The 24,422-nt window shown below is 41.8% G+C and overlaps 1 protein-coding gene across 6 annotated transcripts in view; it reads right to left on the bottom strand.

Annotated features, from left to right (window-relative positions):
- Window positions 1–1,254: 1,254 nt before the first annotated feature.
- Window positions 1,255–24,422, bottom strand: part of ZNF449 (zinc finger protein 449) — a 29,780-nt gene continuing 6,612 nt past the window's right edge. For all 6 annotated transcript variants that reach the window (XM_064574607.1, XM_064574609.1, XM_064574605.1 and 3 more), the window contains exons 3-5: window positions 22,961–23,165; window positions 4,646–4,759; window positions 1,255–4,446 (exon numbers count right to left, since the gene is read on the bottom strand). In XM_064574607.1, coding sequence (XP_064430677.1) covers window positions 3,563–4,446; window positions 4,646–4,759; window positions 22,961–23,165 — 1,203 coding nt within the window. In that variant the 3' untranslated portion in view covers window positions 1,255–3,562. The remainder of the gene's footprint in view (window positions 4,447–4,645; window positions 4,760–22,960; window positions 23,166–24,422) is intronic.

Consider the following 24,422-nt stretch of genomic DNA (forward strand, 5'->3'; position numbering starts at 1 on the left):
TCTAATCACAATGTGGCAAAACGAAAAGTTAAAAAAATGGCAATATCGTATAGCTTTGGATCAAAGAGGAATTATAATGAAAACTGCAATTACGAATAATTTTGAAATCATCTGTGATGATTAATTTAATGTGCCAACTTGACTGGACTAAGAGATGCCCAGATAGCTGGTAAAACATTATTCCTCGGCTTGTCCGTGAGGGTGTTACCAGAAGAGATTATTAGCCTTTGACTCAGTGACTGAGTAAAGCAATCTGCCTTCACCAAGTGGGTGGGCAGCACCGAACCTTGAGGGCCTGAACAGAACAAAAAGGTGGAAGAAGAGCAAATTCCCTGGCTCTCTTCTTGAGTTGGGATGTCCTTCTGTTCCTGCTCTTGAACACTAAAGCTCCTGGTTCTCTGATTTTCAGACTCTGGGACTTACACCTGCAACCCCCCAGTTCTCAAGTCTTCCACCTTGGACCGGGAGTTACAACATCGGACTAGGAGTTAACGTGTCCCAACTAGAATTGAATTATATTACCAGCCACTCTGGCTCTCCAGCTAGCAGATAGCCAATTATGGGACTTCTCAGTCTTCCTAACTGTATGAGCCAATTCCTGTAATCAATCTCTCTCTCCCTCTCGTTCTCTACACACACACACACACACACACACACCATTGGTTCTGTTTCTCTGGAAAATCCTAATACGGACATTATGTATAAAACTACAGAATGGGATTAAAGCCATATTTAGAGGAAAATCCATAACTTAAGTGCTTTTATCATTAAACAGCGAAGAATGAAAAGACAATATCCTGAATATTTCTTGAAAAGCTTACACTGTGTCAGGCCTGGACAATACATATTTCATTTAACCTTCAGAGCACTTATGGGATGGCTGCTGGCTTTTGTCCTTCAAAACGCTTGACTCAATGCCACAAATATTGATTAGTGCCTGTTACATACATGACAGTAGAACAAAGAAATAGGTAATAGATGTCTTCTAAGCTGCAAAATCCAGTTGTGCATTTATGCTATAGATGGGGGGGGCGGGGAGGATGCAGCTCGTATGACGACGGCAACTAAGCCTCCTAGCTAAAACTGACTGTATTAAATGCTCAGAATGATGCATAAACCCAGCACCACGCGTGCAGGGAGTAAAGTGATTGCAACGTAGGGTGGGAGCAGGGGTCAACTGTGGTGCTTGTCGCCACGGCTCAGGGAAGCGGTTCTGAGTTGCGCAAACCATTATTAATGTGATCGAGGCAGGACGAGCATACACATTTCCACTTTATTAAAATATTGCATAGATACAGAGCAGTTGGGCACATCCTTTCTAAGGCACTGTCCTGGTTTGAATGCAAGTCCACAAGAGAGAAAAGAGAAGCCATTACATTCCGTATTGTTCATCTCTACATTCAGACTCCTCCCACGTTACATGTTTATTGCTACTGGGATCTCAACGTTAACCCCACACTTATAGCAGCATCTTACAGGGACCCGGATGACAAGAATTAAAGACACACCCTGGCTCTAGCGCTTCATATGATTTGGCACTTAATTCCAAACTCTCTTGCATTGTTCTCCATGTGTTTCCCAACTCTTGTTTAACTAACGATATTATAAACTCCTTATGCACCTGACTCACAGATTAATGTCTTTACTGGTTTCCATTAAGCCTAGAACAGGACTAGCTGGGCACATCGTAGTTGCCCCCGAAATATTTATAGTCAATATCACTTCCGAGAACTTCAATGGAAGAGAAAAAATATATATACTTTCCGTAATTCTAGGTTAGGGAAAGAATGACTGGTATCTTCAAAAAGGGAAAATACTTGAATGTCCTACCTCTTGTATTTCACAACAAGGAACTAGGTAGGCTGAAGGAATATTTTCAGGTATCAACAGCTATAACTGACAAAGAGAGCTCTTCCCTTGTTACAGGACTTTGAGTCATTACCGCGATTACATGAGAATGTTTATATAAGTAGCAATATGTGTGTGTGGTTATAAGTAAATTTCAAAGAGGTTGAGAATCACTGAGCGACATATAAATTATCTCAATTAGTGACCCTCACACCTCCTTAAAATGATGTGTGTGTGTGTGTGTGTATTACATAAAAAAAAATGTATATATGTAAAGAACTTTTCATAACACCCTTGAAACAACTGGAGATAACTAGGCTTGGGAGCGACAAGACTATACTGACAGCTATAGATACATCTGTTAAAGACAGTGTATTCCAAGGAATATCTGCCGAATACTGGTTCTCTGGGTTATCACTGGGTGGACATGAAAAGGGGTTCTGGGGTCAAATAGGTTGGCAAAACATTGAGCCAAAAGAGGTGCTCTTGCCACACCTTTACCGGACGGCCTCTCAGACATCCTCATATGCTGATGGGCACCGTGAATCTAGAAAGTGGAGACAGCAGGGAGTCCCGAAGTTATTTGTAAAGTATCTTGTAGAACTAAGTGCTCTACGACACATAGTTAGGGGGACACTGAATTAAAGAATGGGTAAAATTTTAAAAGCACTGAGAGACACAGGGGTGAATACCAAAGGAGTACCAAGCAACAGACACTGGTTCCTCAGTCAGTCTAAATTAAATCAAATTCTACTTGGATGACATCAACTGTCAAACGGATTCTTCCACAAAGAGCTTACTTATTCTGTGAACAAAAGAAATCCTCAAATGAATACTCGGCTCTAAGCAGCATCACCCCAGACCACCGACTAAGCAGACTAGCCAACTCTGCACAATTCATAACTAAAGGGTAAAAATCTTACTTTCCTTAAACATAAAAACTTTCTATGGAAATAACCCCGTTCTTACCAGGCAAATGTGTTCCCGACACATTTTTATTATTTGACAAAATACACTGTCTCCTTTCTTGCTAGTTATGACACATAAAGCTTTGAACGAATATAATCGCCTTTAATAATGACAGCAGAGGGGCGCCTGGGTGGCTCAGTCGTTAAGCGTCTGCCTTCGGCTCAGGTCATGATCCCAGGGTCCTGGGATCAAGCCCCGCATCGGGCTCTCTGTTCAGCGGGGAGCCTGCTTCTCCCTCTCCCACTCTGCCTGCTTATGTTCCCTCTCTCACTGTCTCTCTCTGTCAAATAAATAAATAAAATCTTAAAAAAAAAAAAAAGAGTTGCTGTTTAAAAAAAAATAATGACAGCAGAATAATTCTGGTGCTGCTACAGGAGATATGTTGGTGGACACGATTATCCATCATATGAACCCTACCCTGAAAAGGATTGTCATCCGTGATATGCTTTATGCTTTATATCTATGATACGGTTGGCCCGGGACACAAAAGATTTCATTGTCATAAAAAAAAAAAAAATAAGTAAGAGACAGAATAAATCGAATCTGGGAACATTGCAAGACTAGATGGATACACTAGAATTCACATACTTTGGAAGACGGGGTTTTAAAATAGTTCTTAAAACCTGTTCTCATAAGCTCAAACGAAAAGATTCCTCCAAGACAAACAGGCTGCTGTCGGTTAAGATTTTTTTTTTTTTTTTTTTGAGTGTCAATTTCTGTAGGAGCCTGCTGCCTTTGACAATTCTCAAAGAAGTCCTCTAAAGTGAGTGACCTGGTGCATAATAAGGCCTGCCCTCTGCCTGAAGCTTTTAGAACAATGACTACACTTATATGGCTTCTCCCCTGTATGGATTCGTAAATGAATAACAAGGCTTGGTCTCTGTCTAAAGCTTTTCCCACAGTAAGTACATTTAAAAGGTCTCTCTTCTGTGTGAGTTCTCTGATGCAAAGTTAGAGCTGTCAGTCTACTAAAACTTTTACCACAACTGGGACATCTGTGAGGTTTTTCACCCGAATGCGTTTTCAGATGCCTTTTGAGACTTGATCCATGACAAAAGCTTTTCCCACACTCCAGGCATTTGTACGTTTCTTCTTCAGAATGGGTTCTCTGGTGGCCTATCAGGTGCGACCGCCGAGTGAATCGCTTGTTACACACGGTGCACTCATAGGGTCTCTCCCCTGTGTGAAGCCGTTGGTGCCTATAAAGGTCTGAACTACGGAGGAATCTTTTTCCACACTCAGGGCATTTATGGGGCTCCTCTCCTGAGTGAATTCTCTGGTGCCCCGTAAGTTGTGACTTCCGAGCAAAACACTTCCCACACTGAGGACATCGGTGAGGTTTGTCCCCTGGACTCTTTTTCTTCTGGGGCCTGGGGTTAAGAGGTTCTTCCATGTTGGAATTTTCAGGTTTCTCTCCTGCTGGGGGGTCCTGATGATCTACCAGTTTTGTTAAATCTGTCTGTAAATCCTCTGGGGGGCTCTCCCATTGATTCTCCAACTGTACATAGTCCTTCTGCAAGATGGGCCCGTGGAGAGCATTCCCCTCTAGAGTAACAATAAATGGGTACATGTTCTCCAGTTTTTTCTGTTTTGAAGTATCATCTTCGTTTTCTATCCCGATCTCAAAACCTGAGAGAAGACAGAGAAATGGCAGCTGTCACCGTGTCCCACGGAGGAAAAAAAACAAAAACACGAGGGAAAGTGAAGAGTTGTATTAAACCACCAGTAGGAAAACAGAAATTCCTATGGAGAATCCCAAACTCTCTCTCCTGATCAAGGCTGAATTTCTCTTTTCTCTCTTCTGTGATATCAGTGAACAATTACTTACCTATCTTGGAATCAAGTAATTGCTTCATTTCTTTGGATTCTTGTAGTTCCTTCACCCACGCTTCTTCCCGAGGCTCCAATGGAAAGCTCACGTCAAGCTTTGGTATGGGATATCCTGGCCATAAGAAAGACAAGAAGCATAATCGGTTTTTCCTTGATGATATCCTGGACATGCGACCGCTTAGTGTCTACTTCCTCCCCAGTTAGAATGACTCCACCCGGGACTTCTTACGAGAGCCTCTTTTTTAAAGATTAAGAACGAAACATAGGGGCGCCTGGGTGGCTCAGTTGTTAAGCGTCTGCCTTCGGCTCAGGTCAGGATCCCAGGGTCCTGGGATCGAGTCCCGCATCGGGCTCCCTGCTCTGCGGGAAGCCTGCTTCTCCCTCTCCCACTCCCCCTGCTTGTGTTCCCTCTCTCGCTGTGTCTCTCCCTGTCAAATAAATAAAATCTTTAAAAATATATAAATAAATAAATAAATAAATAAATAAATAAATAAATAAATAAAAAAAATCTTTAAAAAAAAAAAAAAGAACGAAACATGAAATTCAAGGCTACTCTCCTCTAATCAATGGAAGGGGAGTGAATGGTTCTCTGTGTTGAAATCAATGCACTAAATGATTTCTGTATCTACTTTGATGTTCGATTATTCAGGTTGAAGCCAAAATAGGAAGTAAATCTTCATAAAGTTTTGGCAATACTGAAACTGAGAAATGCTGCTACTGAGTACCAAGTGAAGAGAGAGCTAAAAGTAGGGGTTAGGAAACTGTTTACTAGAATCATTTCCATTGAGATTTTCCAATTAAAATGGAAAATGACGAAGCTGGCCAATGAGCAAAAGCCGTTTGCTTCAGCCCAAGTCTAGAGGTGCACTCTCTTGAAATTAACCCAAACAACTCTCAAAGTGTTCCTCACTGTCAATCTAAGAACAACTAGGACAAGAGAGCGCCTGGGTGGCTCAGCCTGTTAAGCGGCCGACTCTTGGTTTCGGCTCCGGTCATGGTCTCAGGGTTGTGAGATCGAGCCCTGCATCATGCTCTTCACTGAGCCTGGAGCTTGGTTAAGATTCTTTCTCTCTCTCTCCCTGTGTCCTACCACCCCTCCCCCCCCCCCCACCGAGAGCTGCTATGGCTTCCATTCTCCTTCCACGACCCTTCCTCAGCTCCAGCAAAGTATATTGGTCTGCAATAACGTGTGGGAATTGCTGATTTTAAGTCTAGATACGGGGGCAGCTCAGTTAGTTAAGCGTCTGCCTTCAGCTCAGGTCGTGATCCCAGAGTCCTGGGATCAAGCCCTGTATCGGGAGGCTCCCTGCTCAGCGGGGAGCCTGCTTCTGCCTCTGCCCGCTGCTGTTCCCCCTGCTTGTGCTCTCTCTCTCTCAAATAAATAAATAAAATCTTTTAAAAAAATAAAATAAATCTAAATGCAGGATGCTGTTTAAATATTAGCATTATTTTCTTAAATATTAGCATTATTTTTTTTTTAAAGATTTTATTTATTTATTTGAGAGAGAGAGAATGAGAGACAGAGAGCATGAGAGGGAGGAGGGTCAGAGGGAGAAGGAGACTCCCTGCCGAGCAGGGAGCCCGATGCGGGACTCGATCCAGGGACTCCAGGATCATGACCTGAGCCGAAGGCAGTCGCTTAACCAACTGAGCCACCCAGGCGCCCCTAAATATTAGCATTATTAAAATAACATTAGCAAGTTAATGAAAATTTAAGTTTCAAAACATGTTAAAACAGGAAGGGGACTAAGATACCTTATTTTATATTTTCATGGAAAAAAGACCTTTTAAGATTAACAAAAAATGATATTTCAAATAAAATTCTGTTTAAACTCACTGTATTGTTTTTGTTTAGATTTCAAAACTACAAGTGGGCTCAAAGGGTAACATGGCACAGCTCCAACAAAACTGGGGGTCACAGACGGAAGGAAGGCTACCATGAAGGAAAAGCGAGAGCAAACAGAAACTTGAAATAAGCAGAGTAGCAAAGGTGGAGGTGTAAAATATGGATTTATGACCTAAACAGAACAGGGGAGACGGACTTCCAGCATGGGACCACGAGGGGCTCTGCAGGCTTACCTCCCGGGGAAACTGGGGAAAATTATTAAAAAAAAAAAAAAAAAAAAACATTGGTCCTAAGGGCCTGTAGCAAACTAGGAAACATCTATTTTTTTAAATCTGCTAAAATTAAGGGAGAGTCTTAAGATTTTATTTTTTTAAAGATTTTCTTTCTTTATTTAACAGAGAGAAAGAACACAGGCAGGGGGAGTGCAAAGGGAGAGGGAGAAGCAGGCTCCCCGCTGAGCAGGGAGCCTGGAATCAGGGCTCGATCCCAGGACCCTGGGATCATGACCTGAGCCGAAGGTAGACGCTTAACCAACCGAGCCACCCAGGCGCCCCTCAGGCACCCAGAGTCTTAAGATTTTAAACCACAACAGTTCTCTTTAGTGCCTCTCCCAGCTCCAAGCTAGATTGGCATAGCTAAGGGCCTGGGGCAGCCGCTCCCCCAGCTCCCTTTCAGAGGGCTAGCTTCCTGGGAGGGGCAGGATGTCAGCATTTCTCATCTTACCCCCAGCTAACCATTGTTGATTCTAAAGTCCAAGCAATGTGGCTGAGAGGTTGGGAGCTCCTTTTATCTACCCAGTCCCTACTGGTGGCATGAAGGATCTACCCTGGGTGTATACTGCTGCGAATCCTAGAGGACTCCCTGATTGTCCTCGTAAGGCAATTGTGATCGGAAGGCAGTTCTGTGCCTGCAGAGGCAACCCAAGAAGATCTGACACCCACACCTAGTGCTCAGCTCCTAGAGTAGCAACGTCACGCAGAGATAAGCACACCACTTTGCCTACCTCCAGAGCGAGGTATCAGAGATTTGGCCTGGGGGGGCGGGGAAAGCAGACCTTAAAACAGGTAGCTCCTAATGTATTTGCACAGAAACTGATTCATTTGCAACAGAGAATGAAAACAGTCAATCCTAAGGATACTCTCAAAAAGAGCAGAGGTTATAATGCAAGGCAACTGGAAAGAATTTGATAGATTTATTGACTATACACCCTAAACCGTAGGCTGACTAGTTTGCGGGAGAGACTGGGGGAAAAGACAGCTAGGAGGAGCCTTCCTGGGATCAGAACAAATCTCAAAAATTGACCTTAGGAATTAGCCCCAAAAAGGTGTCTGGAATTGACTGGATTCATCTGCAGAGAAATTATGCTCCAGAGCACCGGTGAAAACAATAGAGCAATTAGCTGGCAATTAATGGCTGGCTCAGGTCAGAGAAAGAGACAGACAAAGAAAACCCAGTAAAAAGTATTGTCATTCAAGGGTGACTGGGTGCACACCCAGGGCTGTGTGCTCCCTGAGGAGCAACATCAAATGCTTAACATTTAGGAGTGGACTAGACTTCACTAAAATAATGCAGCCATTTACCAAACAAATAAACAAACAAATAACAATAACAAGCCCTGGGGAGAAGAAAGAAGAACAGAGAGTTGCTACAATATATTATCTAAAATGTCCGGTTTCCAACAAAACATGATGAGACACGCATGTGGACAGGAAAGCATGACTCATACACTGGAAAAAAAAGAGCAGGCAACAGAATCTGCCTATGTGAGTGACTACATACTAAATTCAACAAAGACTTGAAAGTAGCCATCATGAGTATGTTCCAAGAATGAAAGGAAACCATGATTAAAGAAGTAAAGTAAAATTATGATGACAAACATCACATCACATCAAACAGAGAGTATCAATAAATAGAAAGTATAAAAAAGCATCCAATGGAAATTCTGGAGTTGAAAAGTACAATAACTGAAATGGAAAATTCATTAGAATAGCTCAAGAAGAGATCTGAACTGTCAGAAGAATTAGTGAACTTGAAGATAGATCAAAAGAGATTATACTATCAGAAAAAAAAGAATGAAGGGAAATGAATGGAACCTCAGAGAAAAGTGGGGTGCCACTCAGTGTACTAACTGATATATAATGAGAACCAAAAGAGGAGTGAGAAAAAGGAGCAGAAAAAAAAATGAACAAATAATGGCCCCAAACTGCCCAAATGTACTGATACATTCATCTACACATCTAGGACGCTCAATGAGTTCCAAGTAAGAAACACGAAGAGATCTACAAACAGATGTATGATAGTAAAACTCCTAAATGTCACATAAAAGGAAGAAAACCTTGAAAGAGAGCAGGAGAAAAATGACTTGTCACTTACAAGGGAACCCAAATGAAATTAAAAACTGAGTTCTCATCAGCAAGTGGAGGCCAGAAGACAGGAGGATAGCATATTCAAAGTGCTCAAAGAAAAATGAAAAATGCCAACCAAGAATCTTATAACCAGAAAAGCTATCTTTAAAAAATGAATGTGAGGGCGCCTGGGTGGCTCAGTTGGTTGGGCGACTGCCTTCGGCTCAGGTCATGATCCTGGAGTCCCTGGATCGAGTCCCGCATCGGGCTCCCTGCTCGGCAGGGAGTCTGCTTCGTCCTCTGACCCTATCCCCTCTCATGTGTTCTCCCTCTCAAATAAATAAATAAAATCTTTAAAAAAAATAAAAATAAATAAAAAATAAAAATAAAAAATGAATGTGAGAGGCACCTGGGTGGCTCAGCCAGTTAAGTGTCGGACTCTTGATTTCGGCTCAGGTCATGATCTCAGGGTCGTGAGATCAAGCCCCGTGTCAGGCTCTGCACTGGGTGGGAAGCCTGCTTGAGATTCTCTCTCTCCCTCTCCCTCTGCACCTCCTCCCTGCTCACACCCTCTCTCTTTCTCAAAAATAAATAAATAATAAAAAAATGAATGTGAAATAACATTACTGATAAGCAAAAACCGAGAGAATTCATTGGTAAGCACTCTTGCCTAACAAGAAATACTAAATAGGGGCGCCTGGGTGGCTCAGTCGGTTAAGCGCTGGCCTTCAGCTCAGGTCACGATCCCAGAGTCCTAGGACCAAGCCCCACATCGGGCTCCCTGCAGGGAGCCTGCTTCTCCCTCTCCCTCTGCCTGCTGCTTCCCAGCTTGTACTCTCTCTCTCTTTCTCTCTGTCAAATAAAATAAAAAAAAGAAAGAAATACTAAATAAAGGAAGTTCCTCGGTCTGAAAGCTAGTGATTCCAAATGGTAATTTGAATCTACACGAAAAAAAAAAGGGCACAAGTAAGGGTGATTACGTAATTATACAAGATAGTATAGATACTAATTTGTTTCTTTTTTCTCTTAAGAGATTTTAAAAGCAATTGTATAAAACAATATATATATAGTGCATTGTTGAGCAAATAATCTAGACATGTAATATATGTGCACAAATGAGGTGGATGACAGCAAAACTGTACTGGGCTAAAGAAATGACTCCAGGGGCATCTGGGTGGCTTGGTCATTAAGCGTCTGCCTTCAGCTCAGGTCATGATCCCAGGGTCCTGGGATCGAGCCCCGCATCGGGCTCCCTGCTCAGCGGGAAGCCTGCTTCCCTCTCCCACTCCCCCTGCTTTGGTCCCTCTCTCGCTCTCTCTCTCTCTCTCTGTCAAATAAATGAATAACATCTTTTAAAAAAATGACTCCAGTTAATAACTAATCTACAGTAAAAATGAAGAAAACCAGAAATAAGGTTAATACAACAAAAGCTGTAATATCTATTTGTATTCCTTCTCCCTCTAGCTCTTTTAGAAGTGTTAAAATTATATAAACTAATACCTTTAACAATATACAGTTGAGTTTCTAACATTTTTAATGTAATATGTATGAAAGCAATACCACAAGAAGGGAGAAAAGAGAATAAAGCTATATAGGAAAAATATTTCTTTTTTTAGAGGGGGGAGGGGCAAAAGGAGAGGGAGAGAGATAATCTTTTAAGATTTTATTTACTTATTTGTCAGAGAGAGAGAGCACAAGCAGGGGAAGCAGCAGGCAGAGGGAGAAGCAGGCTCCCCGCTGAGCAAGGAGCCCCACGTGGGACTCGATCCCAGGATTCCAGGATCATGACCTGAGCCGAAGGCAGACACTCAACTGACTGAGCCGCCCAGGTGTCCGGAGAGAGAGAATCTTAAGCAGGCTCCACACCCAGTGCAGAGCCCAACAATGGGCTTGATCTCACACACCTGAGATCATGACCTGAGCCGAAATCAAGAATTGGACACTTAACCAACTGAGTCACCCAGGCGCCCCAGGAGAAATATTTCTATATTTCACTAGCATTAAATTAATATAAGTCTAAAGCTGATTATGTTAAGATGTACATGCTAATCCCTAGAGTAACCACCAAGGAAATAACTTTAAAAAAATGCTGAAAATTCATTTACATAAAGTGTTACATTCAAAAAATTTTCTTAGTGCTAAAAAGAAATCAACATGAAGGAAAGAGAAACAAAAAAGATATGAGACATATAGAAAACAAAAAGTAAAATGGCAGATGTAAATTACACCATATCAAAAATAAGATTAAATATGTATAGATTAAACAATTCAAAAGGCAAAGACTGTCCTACTAGATTTTAAAAATCCAACTATATGCTGCCTATGGGAGACACTTTAGATTCAAAGATACAAACAGACTGAAAGTAAAGGGATGGACAAAGATGTATCATGTAAATAACCACAAGACAGCCAGAGTGACTGACTACACTAACAGCAGATGAAATGGACATCAAAACAAAAGAAGTTACTAGAGATAAAGAGGATCATTTTATAATGATAAAATGACCAATCAATCAGGAAGATGTAACAATGATAACCATATGTGCACTTAAAAACACAGTACCAAATACATAATTACAAAAACTGACAAAAATAGTAAAAGAAATAGACAATTGAGCAATGATAGTTGGAGAATTCTTTTTTTTTTTTAAAAGATTTTATTTATTTATCTGAGAGAGAGAATGAGAGAGAGAACACAAGAGGGGGTAGGGTCAGAGGGAGAAGCAGACTCCCTGCCGAGCAGGGAGCCCGATGCAGGACTCGATCCAGGGACTCCAGGATCATGACCTGAGCTGAAGGCAGTCGCTTAACCAACTGAGCCACCCAGGCGCCCTCAAACCCTCTTTATACTGCTGGATAGAAAATTAGGCGGAATATCAACAATAGAAGACAAAAAATTATAAACCAACTAAATGTCACAGACATTTATAGAACACTCCAAACAAGAAGTACAGAATATGCATTCTCCTTAAGTGCACATGGAAAATTCTCCACGTCAGTCAAGACGCTATACCATAAAAAAAAATGTTCAAGAATGTAAAAGGATCACAATTACAACTTATATTCTCCCAGAAAAGTGGAATGAAATTAGAAATAAATAACAGAAAGAAATTTGGGGAGTTCGCAAATACATGGAAAATAAACAACACACTCCTAAATAGACAATCAAAGGAAAAAATCAAAAGGGAAATTAGAAATATTTTGAAATAAATGAAAATGAACATACAGTACACCAAAACTTAGGAAATACCTAAACCAGTGCTTAAAGGGAAATTTATAGCTATGAATGACTTTATTAAAAAAAAAGAAAAATCTCAAATTAATAACCTAACTTTGCACCTTAAAACACTAGAAAAAGAAGAGCAAATGAAACCTAGAACAACGAGAAAGAAAATCATTAAGATTAGAGCAGGATTTAATGAAATATAGAACAGTAAAACAATAGAGAAAATCAATGAAACCAAGGTGGGCTCCTTGAAAAAAATTTAACAAAATTGACAAAACTTCACTAATTGACCAAGAGAACAAGAGAGAAAACTCAAATTATTACAATCAGAAATGAAAAGGGAGACATTACTACTAACCTTATGGAAATAAAAAGATTTATAAAGTAATACTATGAACAACTGTATGGAAAATAAATTAGATAAATGAAATGTACAAATTCCTAGAAACCTACAAACTACCCAAAATTGATTGAAGAAGAAATATAAAATTGGAATAGACCTATAACTAGTAAAGAGACTAAATTAGTAATCAAAACACTTCTCACAAAGAAAAGCCCAGGCCCGGATGGCTTCAGTGGTGAATTCTACCAAACACTTAAAGAATTAACACTGAGGGGCGCCTGGGTGGCTCAACTGGTTAAGCCACTGCCTTTGGCTTGGGTCGTGATCCCAGGGTCCTGGGATCAAGCCCTGTGTCGGGCTCCTTACTCAGTGGGGAGCCTGCTTCTCCCTCTCCCTCTCCCTCTGCCGCTCCCCCTGCCTGGGCTCTCCTGCTCTCTCTGTCAAATACATACATAAAATCTTTGAATAAATAAATGAATAAATAAATAAATAATTTACACTGATTCTACATAATCTCTCACTGAATAGAAGAGAATGCAATACTTTCCAACTCACTTCACTGGCATACGGAAAGAAAAATGTATCAATGGAAAAGAATCAGTATTCCAGAAATATCCTTGACATTTATTGTCAATTGATTTTTGACAAAGGTACCAAGAAAATTCAATGGGGAGAGAACAGTCTCCTCAACAAACGGTGCTGGGACAACTGGATATGCACCTGCAAAAGAATGATGTTGGTCCCATTCCTCACATCACATACAAATGTTAATTCAAAATGGATCAATGACCTAAATTTAAGAGTTAAATCCACAAGATTCTTAGAAGGAAACATAGGTATAAATCTTCATGACCTTGAATTAGGCAACAGTTTCTTAAATATGACATCCAAAGCATAAACAACAAAAGAAAAAATAGAAATCCTTAACACTTCCAAAAACTAGAAAAGGAGGGAAGACTTCCCCACTCATTCTATGAAGCCAATTATTACCCTGATAACAAAATCTGATAAAGACAAGACCAAAAAAACTACAGACCAGTATCTCTGATGAAAATGGATGCAAAAATCTTCAACAAAATACTAGCAAACCAAATCCAGCAACATATAATATGAATTACACACCAGGATCAAGTGGTACTTATCTCAGGAATGCAATGTTGATTTAACATTCAAAAGTTAAGGAAATAGGGATGCCTGGGTGGCTCAGTGGGTTAAGCCTCTGCTTTCAGCTCAGGTCATGATCCAGGGTCCTGCCACATCGGGCTCCTTGCTCAGCGGGGAGCCTGCTTCTCCCTCTTCCACTCCCCCTGCTTGTGTTCCCTCTCTCGCTGTCTCTCTGTCAAATAAATAAATAAAATCTTAAAAAAAAAAGTTAAGGAGGGCGCCTGGGTGGCTCAGATGGTTAAGTGTCTGCCTTCGGCTCAGGTCATGATCCCAGGGTCCTGGGATCGAGTCCCGCATCGGGCTCCCTGCTCCTTGGGAGCCTGCTTCTCCCTCTGCCTCTCTCTGTCTCTGTCTCTTATGAATAACTAAATAAAATCTTTAAAAAAAAAATTTAAAAAAATTTTTTTAAGTTAAGGAAATATACCATTACAAAAGAATGAAGAGTAAAAACCACATGGTCATCTCAATAGACACCTAAAAAGCATGTGACAAAATTCACCAGTTTCTTGATAAAAACACTCAATAATCCATGAATAGGAGGGAGTTTCCTCATGCTGATCAAAGGAATCTATGAGGGGCGCCTGGGTGGCTCAGTCAGTGAAGCGTCTGCCTTTGGCTCAGGTCATGATCCCAGGGTCCTGGGATCAAGCCCCGAGTCGGGCTCCCTGCTCAGTGGGGAGTCTGCTTCTCCCTTTTACCCTCCCCCCTTCTTGTGCTCTCTCTCTCTCTCTCTCTCAAATAAATAAAATCTTCAAAAAAAAAAAGGAATCTATGAAAGACCCACAGCTAATATCATAAATAATGACAAAAGACTAAATACATTTCCCCTGAAATAAGGAACAAGACAAGTCTCACCATTTACGTTCAATGTTGTACTGGAGGTTCTAGCCAGGGCAATTAGGCAAAAAAAAAGAAAGAAAGAAAAGATATCTAGGGGCACCTGGGTGGCTCAGTCAGTTAAGCGTCTGCCTTTGGCTCAGGTCATGATCCCGGGGTCCTGGGATCAAGTCCTGAGTTGGGCTCCCTGCTCAGTGGGGAGTCTGCTTCTCCCTCTGTCCCTCCCCCTTCTTGTGCTCTCTCTTGCTCACTCTCTCTCAAATAAATAAAATCTTTTTTAAAAAAGAATGGAACATGAGAAATAAAACTATCTCTTTTCTCAGAAGACATAACCTTTGATATAGAAAGTTCTAAGGAATCCACTAAAAAACAATTTGAACTAATAAACAAGTTAAGTAGGATTACAGGACACAAGATCAATACACAAAAATTAACTGTAATTCTATATTGTTTTATTTTTTTTTTTAAGATTTTATTTATTCATTTGAGAAAGAGACAGAGAGAGCACAGGCAGGGGGAGAGGCAGAGGGAGAGGGAGAGGGAGAAGCAGGCTCCCTGCTGAGCTGGGAGCCTGACGTGGGGCTCGATCCCAGGCCCTGGATGGAGATCACGACCTGAGCTGAAGGCAGACGCTTAACCATCTGAGCCACCCAGGTGCCCCTCTATATATTTGTAATGAACAACCCAAAAACGAAATTAAGAAAACAATTCCAGGGACACGTGGGTGGCTCAGTCAGTTAAGCGTCTGCCTTCAGCTCAGGTCATGATCCCAGGGTCCTGGGATTGAGTCCCGTATCGGGCTCCTTGCTCAGCAGGGAGCCTGCCTCTCTCTCTGCCTGCCACTCCCCCTGCTTGTGCTCTCCCTCTCTCTCCGATAAATAAATAAAATTTAAAAAAAAGAAAACAATTCCACTGACAATGCTATTAAAAAGAATAAAATTTAGGGGCGCCTGGGTGGCTCAATCGTTAAGCATCTGCCTTCAGCTCAGGTCATGATCCCAGGTCCTGGGATCGAGCCCCGCATCAGACTCCCTGCTTGGTGGGAAGCCTGCTTCTCCCTCTCCCACTCCCCCTGCTTGTATTCCTGCTCTCGCTGTCTCTCTCTCTCTGTCAAATAAATCAATAAAATCTTTAAAAAAAAAAAAAGAATAAAATTTACTTAGGAACAAATTTAATAAAAGCAGTTTAAAACTTATACTTGGGAAACTATAAAATATTGTAAAAACTGAAATAAGATCTAAATAAATGGAAAAGCACCCCGTGTGCATGCATCACAAATTTAATATTGTTAACACGGCAATACTCCCCAAATTGATCTACAGGTTCAACACAACCCCTACCAGAATCCCAGCTGACTTCTTTGTAGAAAATGATAAGCTAATTCTAAATATCACATGGAATTGTAACAAACTCAGAACAGCCAAAACAATCTTGAAAAAGAAAAAAGTTGAGAGCCCTCACGTTTTCGTATTTCCAAACATACTACAATGTAATAATAAAGACAGTGTAGTATTTCCATAAGAATAGACATAAACATCAATGGAACAGAAATGACTATCCAGCAATAAACCTATATACCTGTGGTCAACTGATTTTTGACAAGGGTTTCAAGGCCATTCAATGTGAAAAGAATGACCTTTTTAGCAAATCATGCTGAAACAACTGAACATGCAAATATATATATATAAATAGGGGTGCCTGGGTGGCTCAGTCGGTTAAGCGTCTGCCTTCGGTTCAGGTCGTGATCCCAGGGTCCTGGGATCGAGTCCCATGTCAGTCTCCCTGCTCAGCGGGGAGCCTGTTTCTCCCTCTCCCTCTGCCCCTCCCCACTGCTCATACTCTCTCTCAAGTAAATAAATAAAATCTTTAAAAATATATATATAAATATACATATTATTTGGACCGTTACTGTGCAACTTACACTAAAATTAATTGAAAATGAATTAAAGTGTTAAATGCAAGCTGAAACTATAAACTCTTAGGAGAAAATTTAGGGGTAAATTTTCAGGACCTTGTATTAGGCAATGATTTCTAAGATATGACATAAAAAACACAACCAACAAAAGAAAAAATAATTAAATTGGACTTCATCAAAATTTAGAAAAACTGTGCTACAAAGAACACTATTAAGAAAGTGAAAAGAAGGGCACCAGGGTGGCTCAGTTGGTGAAGTGTCTGCCTTCGGCTCAGGTCATGATCCCAGCCAGGGTCCTGGGATCGAGCCCCGCCTTGGTCTCCCTGCTTAGCAGGGGCCTGCTTCTCCCTCTTTCTCTGCTCGTGCTCTCTCATTTGCTCACTCTCTCTCAAATAAATAAATAAAATCTTTTAAAAAAGAAAGTGAGAGGACTTATACCTCTGAAACAAATAATACATTATATGTTAAAAAAAAAAAAAAGAAGAAGATAGTAGGAAGGGAAAAATGAAGAGGGGGAAGTTGGAAGGGGAGACAAACCATGAGAGACTATGGACTCTGAGAAACAAACAGGGTTCTAGAGGGGAGCGGGGTGGGGGATGGGTTAGCCTGGTGATGGGTATTAAACAGGGCACGTACTGAATGGAGCACTGGGTGTTATACGCAAACAATGAATCATGGATCACTACATCAAAAACTAATGATGTAATGTATGGTGATTAACATAATAAAATTTAAAAAAAAAAGAAAAAGTGAGAAGACAAACCACAGAACATGAAAGAATATTTACAAGTCATATATCTAGTAACAGACTTTTATCTAGAATATACAAAGATCATACACAACTCAATAATAAAAATACATATAATCCAATTTAAAAATAGGCAAAAACTCTAAATAGGCATTTCTCCAATAAAGGTATACAAATGACCAATAAGCCCATGAAAAGATGCTCAACACCATTAGTCTTTGAAGAAACACAAATCAAAACCTCGATTAGATAGCACTTAACACCTACTAAGATGACTAGAATAAAAATGTCAGATTCTTCTCAAGTGCACATGAGACAGTTTCTGGGATACAGACCATATGTTAGGCCACAAGTTAGTTCCAATATATTTAAAAATATAGATATCATTCAAAGTACATACTCCAACCACAATGGGATGAAGTTAGAACAGAAGGAAAACTGGAAACTTGACAAATTTGTGAAAATTAAATAACACCTCTTAACCAATGTATGCAAGAAATCACAAAGAAAATTAGAAAATACTTAGAAATAAATGAAAATGAAAATGCAAAGTACCAAAACTTATGAGACACAATGAATGCAATGCTAAGTAGGGAATTTATAGTTATAAGTACTTACATTAGTAAACAAAAAAGATCTCAAAACAATAACATAAATTTATAATTTAAGGAACTAATAAGAAAAGAAAAAAACTAAACCCAAAGCTAGCAGAAGGAAGGAAACAATAAAGAATAGGCAGAGATAAACAAAATAAAGACTAGAAAGACAATAGGGAAAATCAATGAAACCAAAAACTGGTTTTTTGAAAAGATCGATGAACTTGAGAAACGTTTAGCTAGATGCACTAAGGAAAAGAGAAAGAAGGCTCAAATTATTAAAAATAAAAAGGAAAAATAAAATAAGATGAAAATAGAGAGGGAGGCAAACCATAAGTGACACTGAATTCTAGGAAATAAACTGAGGGCTGCTGGAGGGGAGGTGGGTGGGGGGATGGGGTAACTGGGTGATGGGCATTAAGGAGGGCACTTGATGGAATGAGCACTGGGTATTATTTGCAACTGACAAATCACTAAATTCTACCTCTGAAACTAATACAGTATGTTAACTACATTGAATTTAAATAAAGAATTAAAAAAATTAAAGTGGTGGGGGCGCCTGGGTGGCTCAGTCGTTAAGCGTCTGCCTTCGGCTCAGGTCATGATCCCGGGGTCCTGGGATCGAGTCCCACATGGGGCTCCCTGCTCGGCGGGAAGCCTGCTTCTCCCTCTCCCACTCTCCCTGCTTGTGTTCCCTCTCTTGCTGTCTCTCTCTCTGTTAAAAAATAAAAAATCTTTAAAAAAAAAAAATTAAAGTGGTGGTATTACCAATGATTCTACATAAATAAAAAGAATTATAAGAGTACTATGAACAGGGCGCCTGGGTGGCTCAGTTGGTTAAGCCACTGCCTTCGGCTCAGGTCATGATCCTGGAGTCCCTGGATCGAGTCCCGCATCGGGCTCCCTGCTCGGCAGGGAGTCTGCTTCTCCCTCTGACCCTCTCCCCTCTCATGTGCTCTCTCTCAAATAAATAAATAAATAATCTTTAAAAAAAAAAAAAAGAGTACTATGAACAACTGTACATGAACAAACTGGATAACCTAGATGAAATGGATAAATTACCAGAAACACAAAATCTACCAAGACTAAATCATAAAGAAATAGAAAAATCGGAATACACCTATAACCAGTAAAGAGACTGAAGCAACAATCAAAAATCTCCCAACAAAGAAAAGCCCTAGACCTGATGGCTTCACTGACAGATTCTACCAAACATTTAGAGAAGAACTAATACAAACTGTTCTTAAACTTTTCAAAAAGGCACACCTGGGTGGCTTAGTTGGTTAAGCGTCTGCCTTCCGCCCGGGTCATGATCTCAGGGTCCTGGGATCAAGCCCCGCGGTTGGGCTCCCTGCTCAGTGGGGAGCCTGCTTCTCCTTCTCCCTATGCCCCTCTCCCTGCTTGTGCTCTCTCTCTCTCAAATAAATAAATAAAATCATAAAAAAAACTTTCTCAAAAAAAAAATGAAGGGGAGGAGACCCTTCATAACTCATTCTCTGAGGCCAACATTACCCTGATATAAAGCCAGAAAAGACACTATAAGAAAATAACACACCAATATCCCTTATGAACACTGATACAAAAAAACCTGAAAAAAATAGCAAATTGGATTCAGCAGCATATTAAAAGGATCCTATACCATGACCATGTGATATTTGTTCCTGGAAAGCAAGGATGTTTCAACATATGAAAATCAGTCAGTGCAATGCACATTAAAGGAAAAAAAACACATTATCATCTCAAATGATGTGGAAAAAGCATTTGACAGGATTCAACACCCTTTCATGATAAAAAAAAAAAAAAACCAACACTCAACAAAATAGAAACAGAAGGAAATTGTCTCCACTTAATAAAAGCCATATATGAAAAACCCACAGGGAACTTTATACTCAATGGTGAAAGACTGAAAGCTTTCCTCTAAGGTCAGGTAGAAGGCAAGGATGCCTGCTTTGGCCACTCTATTCAACACAGTACTGGAAGTTCTAGCTAGAACAATTAGGCAATAAAAAGAAATAAAAGGCGGGGCGCCTGGGTGGCTCAGTCGTTAAGCGTCTGCCTTCGGCTCAGGTCAGGATCCCAGGGTCCTGGGATCGAGCCCCACATCGGGCTCCCTGCTCAGCGGGAAGCCTGCTTCTCCCTCTCCACTCCCCCTGCTTGTGTTCCCTCTCTCGCTGTGTCTCTCTCTGTCAAATAAATAAATAAAATCTTAAAAAAAAAAAAGAAATAAAAGGCATTCAAATTGCAAAAGACGAAGTAAAATGACCTCTATTGGCAGATTATATGATCTAATATGTAGACACCTTGAAGATTGCATTAAAAAATCGTTAAAATTCATAAATGAATTCGGCAAAGTACCAGGATACAAAATGAACTTGCAAAAATCAGTTCCATTTCTATATACTAACAATGAACAATGAAAAATTCTGGAAACTATGAAAACAATTCCATTTATGATAGCATCGAAAAGAATAAAATACTTAGAAGTTAACAAGTATGTGAAAGACTTGTACAATAAAAATTACAAAACATTGGTAAAAGAAATTAAGGAAGATATAAATAAAGGAAAACACACCCCATGTTGATATTGTTAAGATGTCAATACTACCAAAAGTGATGTACAGATTCAATACAATCTCTATCAAAACCCCAATGAGCGGGGCGCCTGGGTGGCTCAGTTGTTAAGCGTCTGCCTTCGGCTCAGGTCATGATCCCAGGGTCCTGGGATCGAGCCCCGCATCAGGCTCCCTGCTCAGCGGGGAGCTTGCTTCTCCCTCTCCTGCTCCCCCTGCTTGTGTTCTCTCTCTCTCTCTCTCTGTCAAATAAATAAATACAATCTTTTAAAAAATAATAAATTAAAAAAAAAAAACCAATGATACTCTTTTTTGCATTAATAGAAAAGCCCAGGGGCACCTGGCTGGCTCAGTCAGTTAAGCGTCCAGCTCTTGATTTTAGCTCAGGTCATGATCTCAGGGTCATGAGACTGAGCCCCACATCAGGCTCCGTGCTGGGCATGGAGCCTGCTTACAATTCTCTCTCTCCCTCTCCCTCTCCACCCAACTGCTGCTCACTGTCTCTCTTAAGAAAAAAAAAAAGTTTAATAGAAAAATCCACACCTAGGGCGCCTGGGTGGCTCAGTTGATTAAGCGACTGCCTTCGGCTCAGGTCATGATCCTGGAGTCCTGGGATCGAGTCCAGCATCGGGCTCCCTGCTCAGCAGGGAGTCTGTTTCTCCCTCTGACCCTCCCCACTCTCACGCTCTCTCTATCTCTCAAATAAATAAATAAAATCTTTAAAAAAAGAAAAAAGAAAAATCCATACCTAAAATTTATATGGAATCTCCAGGGATGCCCAAACAGACAAAAAAAAATCTTGGAAAGGACAAAAAAAGCTAGAGGTCTCACACTTCCTGATTTCAAAACTTAATAAAAAGTAACAGTAATCAAAATAGTTTGGTACTGGCATAAAGACAGGCATATAGACCAAAGGAAGAGAATAGAGAGCCCATAAATAAACCTTCATATATATGGTGAAATGATTGTTAACAATGATAGCAAGATCATTCAACAGAGAAACAATACACTTTTCAACGTATGTTGCTAGAAAAACTGGATTATGCATGTGCAAATGAATGAAGTTAGAACCTTACATAAGAGCACATGCAAAAATTAACACAAAACGGATCAAAGACCGAAAATGAGGACCTAAAATTATAAAACTCTTAGAAGAAAACATGGAGGGAAAGCTTCAAGGCACTGAATTTGGCAATAATTTCTTGGCTATGACACCTAATGTATATGGGCAACAAAAGAAAAAAGTGGACACAGAGTACTTCATGAAAAATTTTTAAAATTATCAAAAGCTTCAACAGAGTAAAAAGGCAACCCACAAATGGGAAAAATATTTGCCAATCCTATCTGATAAAGAATGAATATCCAGAATATACAGAGAACTCTAAAATTCAACGACAAAAAGCAACCTGATTTTGCAATGTGCAAAAAAGAATGTGAACAGACATTCTCCAAAGAAGATATCCAAATGGTCAATAAGCACATGTTCAACACCATTAATCACTTGGGAAGTGCAAATCCAAACTACCCTGAGATGCCACCTCACACCGATTAGGAATGCTACTATCACAAAACAGAAAGCAACAAGGATTGGAGAGGATGTGGAGAAACTGGAAAGGTCATGCACGGCTGCTGGGCATGTAAACTGGTGTAGCCGCTGTGGAAACCAGCGGGGCTGCTCCTCAAACAATTAAAAACACAATTCCCATGTGACTCAGCAATTCCACCTCTGGTCATATGCCCCAGTGAAGTAAAAGCAGCGTCTCAAAAAGATATCTGCACACCTATGTTCATACAGGCATTATTCACAACAGCTAAAACATAGAAGCAACCCAAGTACATCCTTATGGAAAATGGATAAACTGTGGCACAGATACACAGTGGCATATTATTTGGCCTTTACTTGGATGGAAACACTGACCCTCACTACAACCTGGATAAACCTTAAGGTCATTCTGCTAAGTGAAATAAGCCAGTCACAAAACGACAGATACTGTATCATTCCGTTTATATGAGGTACATAGAGGAGTCCAATTCAGAGAGACAGAAAGTTGAATGGTAGTCTCCAGGGTCTGGGGAGATGCGAAGTTATTGTTTAAATGAGTATGGGGTTTCAGTTTTACAGGATGAAAATAGTTATGGAAATGGATGGTAGGGATGGTTTCACATTACGAATGTATTCAATACCACTGAACTATACACGTAAAATGATTACGACACTAAATCTTATGTGTGTTTTACAACAAAAAAATTGAAAAGAGAGGGGCGCCTGGGTGGCTCAGTTGGTTGGGCGACTGCCTTCGGCACAGGTCATGATCCTGGAGTCCCTGGATCGAGTCCCACATCGGGCTCCCTGCTCGGCAGGGAGTCTGCTTCTCCCTCTGACCCTCCCCCCTCTCATGTGCTCTCCCATTCTCTCTCTGTCAAATAAATAAATAAAATCTTTAAAAAAAAAAATTGAAAAGAGAAAAATAGGCTTTTTGAGCGGGGTCATGAGCTGAAAGGGTTTTGAATCCCACGTGATGTCCCGCGCTTTGTTCCCAGAGAGGGATCCCTCCTCCCACCCTTTATCGCCGTGGGCCGCTTCCACCGAGGGAGGGATCCCTCCTCCCACCCGTGGTCCGCTTCCCCCCAGGACTCGGTGTTTCCAACCCACCCCCAAAGCTGGGGAGCTCTCCGGCTCTCAAACTACGAACCGCGGAAAGGAAGTCAACCCCTTGCCTTACCAGGGTCCAGGAAGGGCCGGCAGTCCTCGGCAGCACCGAAGCCCAGCTCCGGCAGCCCCGCCTGGGGCATCCAGGCCTCCGCCACGGGGGCGTCCGGGGCGGGTCCCATCACTTGCAGTGGGGGCGACTCCAGGTGGACGTTCGGCGGTACGTGCGCGGGTCCCACGGGTACCAGCTCCTCCAACAGCATTTCCTGCCTATCGATCTGGGGGAAACGGCACAACCCGTCACTCTCCAGGCCACCCCGGCACTGCCCGGTGCCAGCAATGGGCGGGAGCCACCCACATCGTTTTCATTGAAGGAAAGAAGACATTGCTGAAGTCAGTCCTGACCACACGCATGATTCCACCCAGCACGGCTGAGATACCACACTTTCAGAATGTAACCACCGCGAACAGTATTCACGAGACATCTCACCTGCTTTACCTTTCGTGCTCAGGCTTCTGAATGCGGTGAGCATCTTACACTTGGAACACATCTCAGGTGGGACGAGCCACATTTCCAGAGCTCAAGAGCCACGCTGGGCCGGCGGCTACCCCACTGGGCAGCGCCACGATTAGGCCACGGGCAGATAAAATCCTCCAGAGCAAGCCCAACCCAGGAGACAGAGAAAGGAAGGGCGCACCATAAATTCCCTCTATCCTGGGGGGTGCGGGGGAGGCGGCAGGAAACTCTGGAAGACCCTGCTTCGGGCCGGCTACCGGCAGAGCCCTATCCACACACAGTGCCGAAGCCCCTTCTCCCTTCTGCCCAAGGTTCTGCCCTGTGCCGGGGGCTTCTGAGCAGGGGGCCCTGGCGCCGCCAGCCAAGGCGGAGGCGGCACGATGGCAGGCGGCTGTCAGAACCCGGCGGGCGCAGCCAGGAGTCGGTCTCATTCCCGGTGCGGAACTGCTCCCGGTCCCCACCAACTCTGGGGTGGCCCCGCAAACCGGCATCTAGGGAGAAAGAACCTGTCAACCTCACCCTGGGGCTCGTGCACACACAAGGTATTTCTGCATGACTTAGCACGACTTGAGACTTCTAGGAAAGCCCGCCTTTGGAAATCAAGCAACCACTCTATTGCTCACCGCGCAGATTTACTGACACGTGTGGCCACTTTGGAAAATCACAGAGCAGCCGGGCCGGGGGCTGTCGCCTTCACGGTGAGTCTCTGCACAGGCGCGAGCACGTGACAACCTCGTGAGGTCTTCCGGTGCAGTCGAGTGCCAACGTGTGTGTTCACATGCCACTCCGTGATGACAAACCACATTCCCTTTCCTTTATATCCTTCCCTGGCTCCCCTCGACTCGGGTTGGCAACATTTTCTTAGAGAGAGTCAGATAGTAAATAATTTACACTTTGTGGGGCATGTTGGTCTACTGCCTACAGTTCTTGTATTAACAACCCTTTAAAAAGGTAATAACCAGGGATGCCTGGGGGCACCTGGGTGGCTCAAGTCGGTTAAGTGTCTGCCTTCGGCTCA

Source organism: Mirounga angustirostris, unplaced genomic scaffold (genome assembly GCF_029215605.1).
Source record: "Mirounga angustirostris isolate CCGP_5_RB_7025 unplaced genomic scaffold, mMirAng1.0.hap1 SCAF_11, whole genome shotgun sequence".
NCBI classification, from domain to species: domain Eukaryota; kingdom Metazoa; phylum Chordata; class Mammalia; order Carnivora; family Phocidae; genus Mirounga; species Mirounga angustirostris.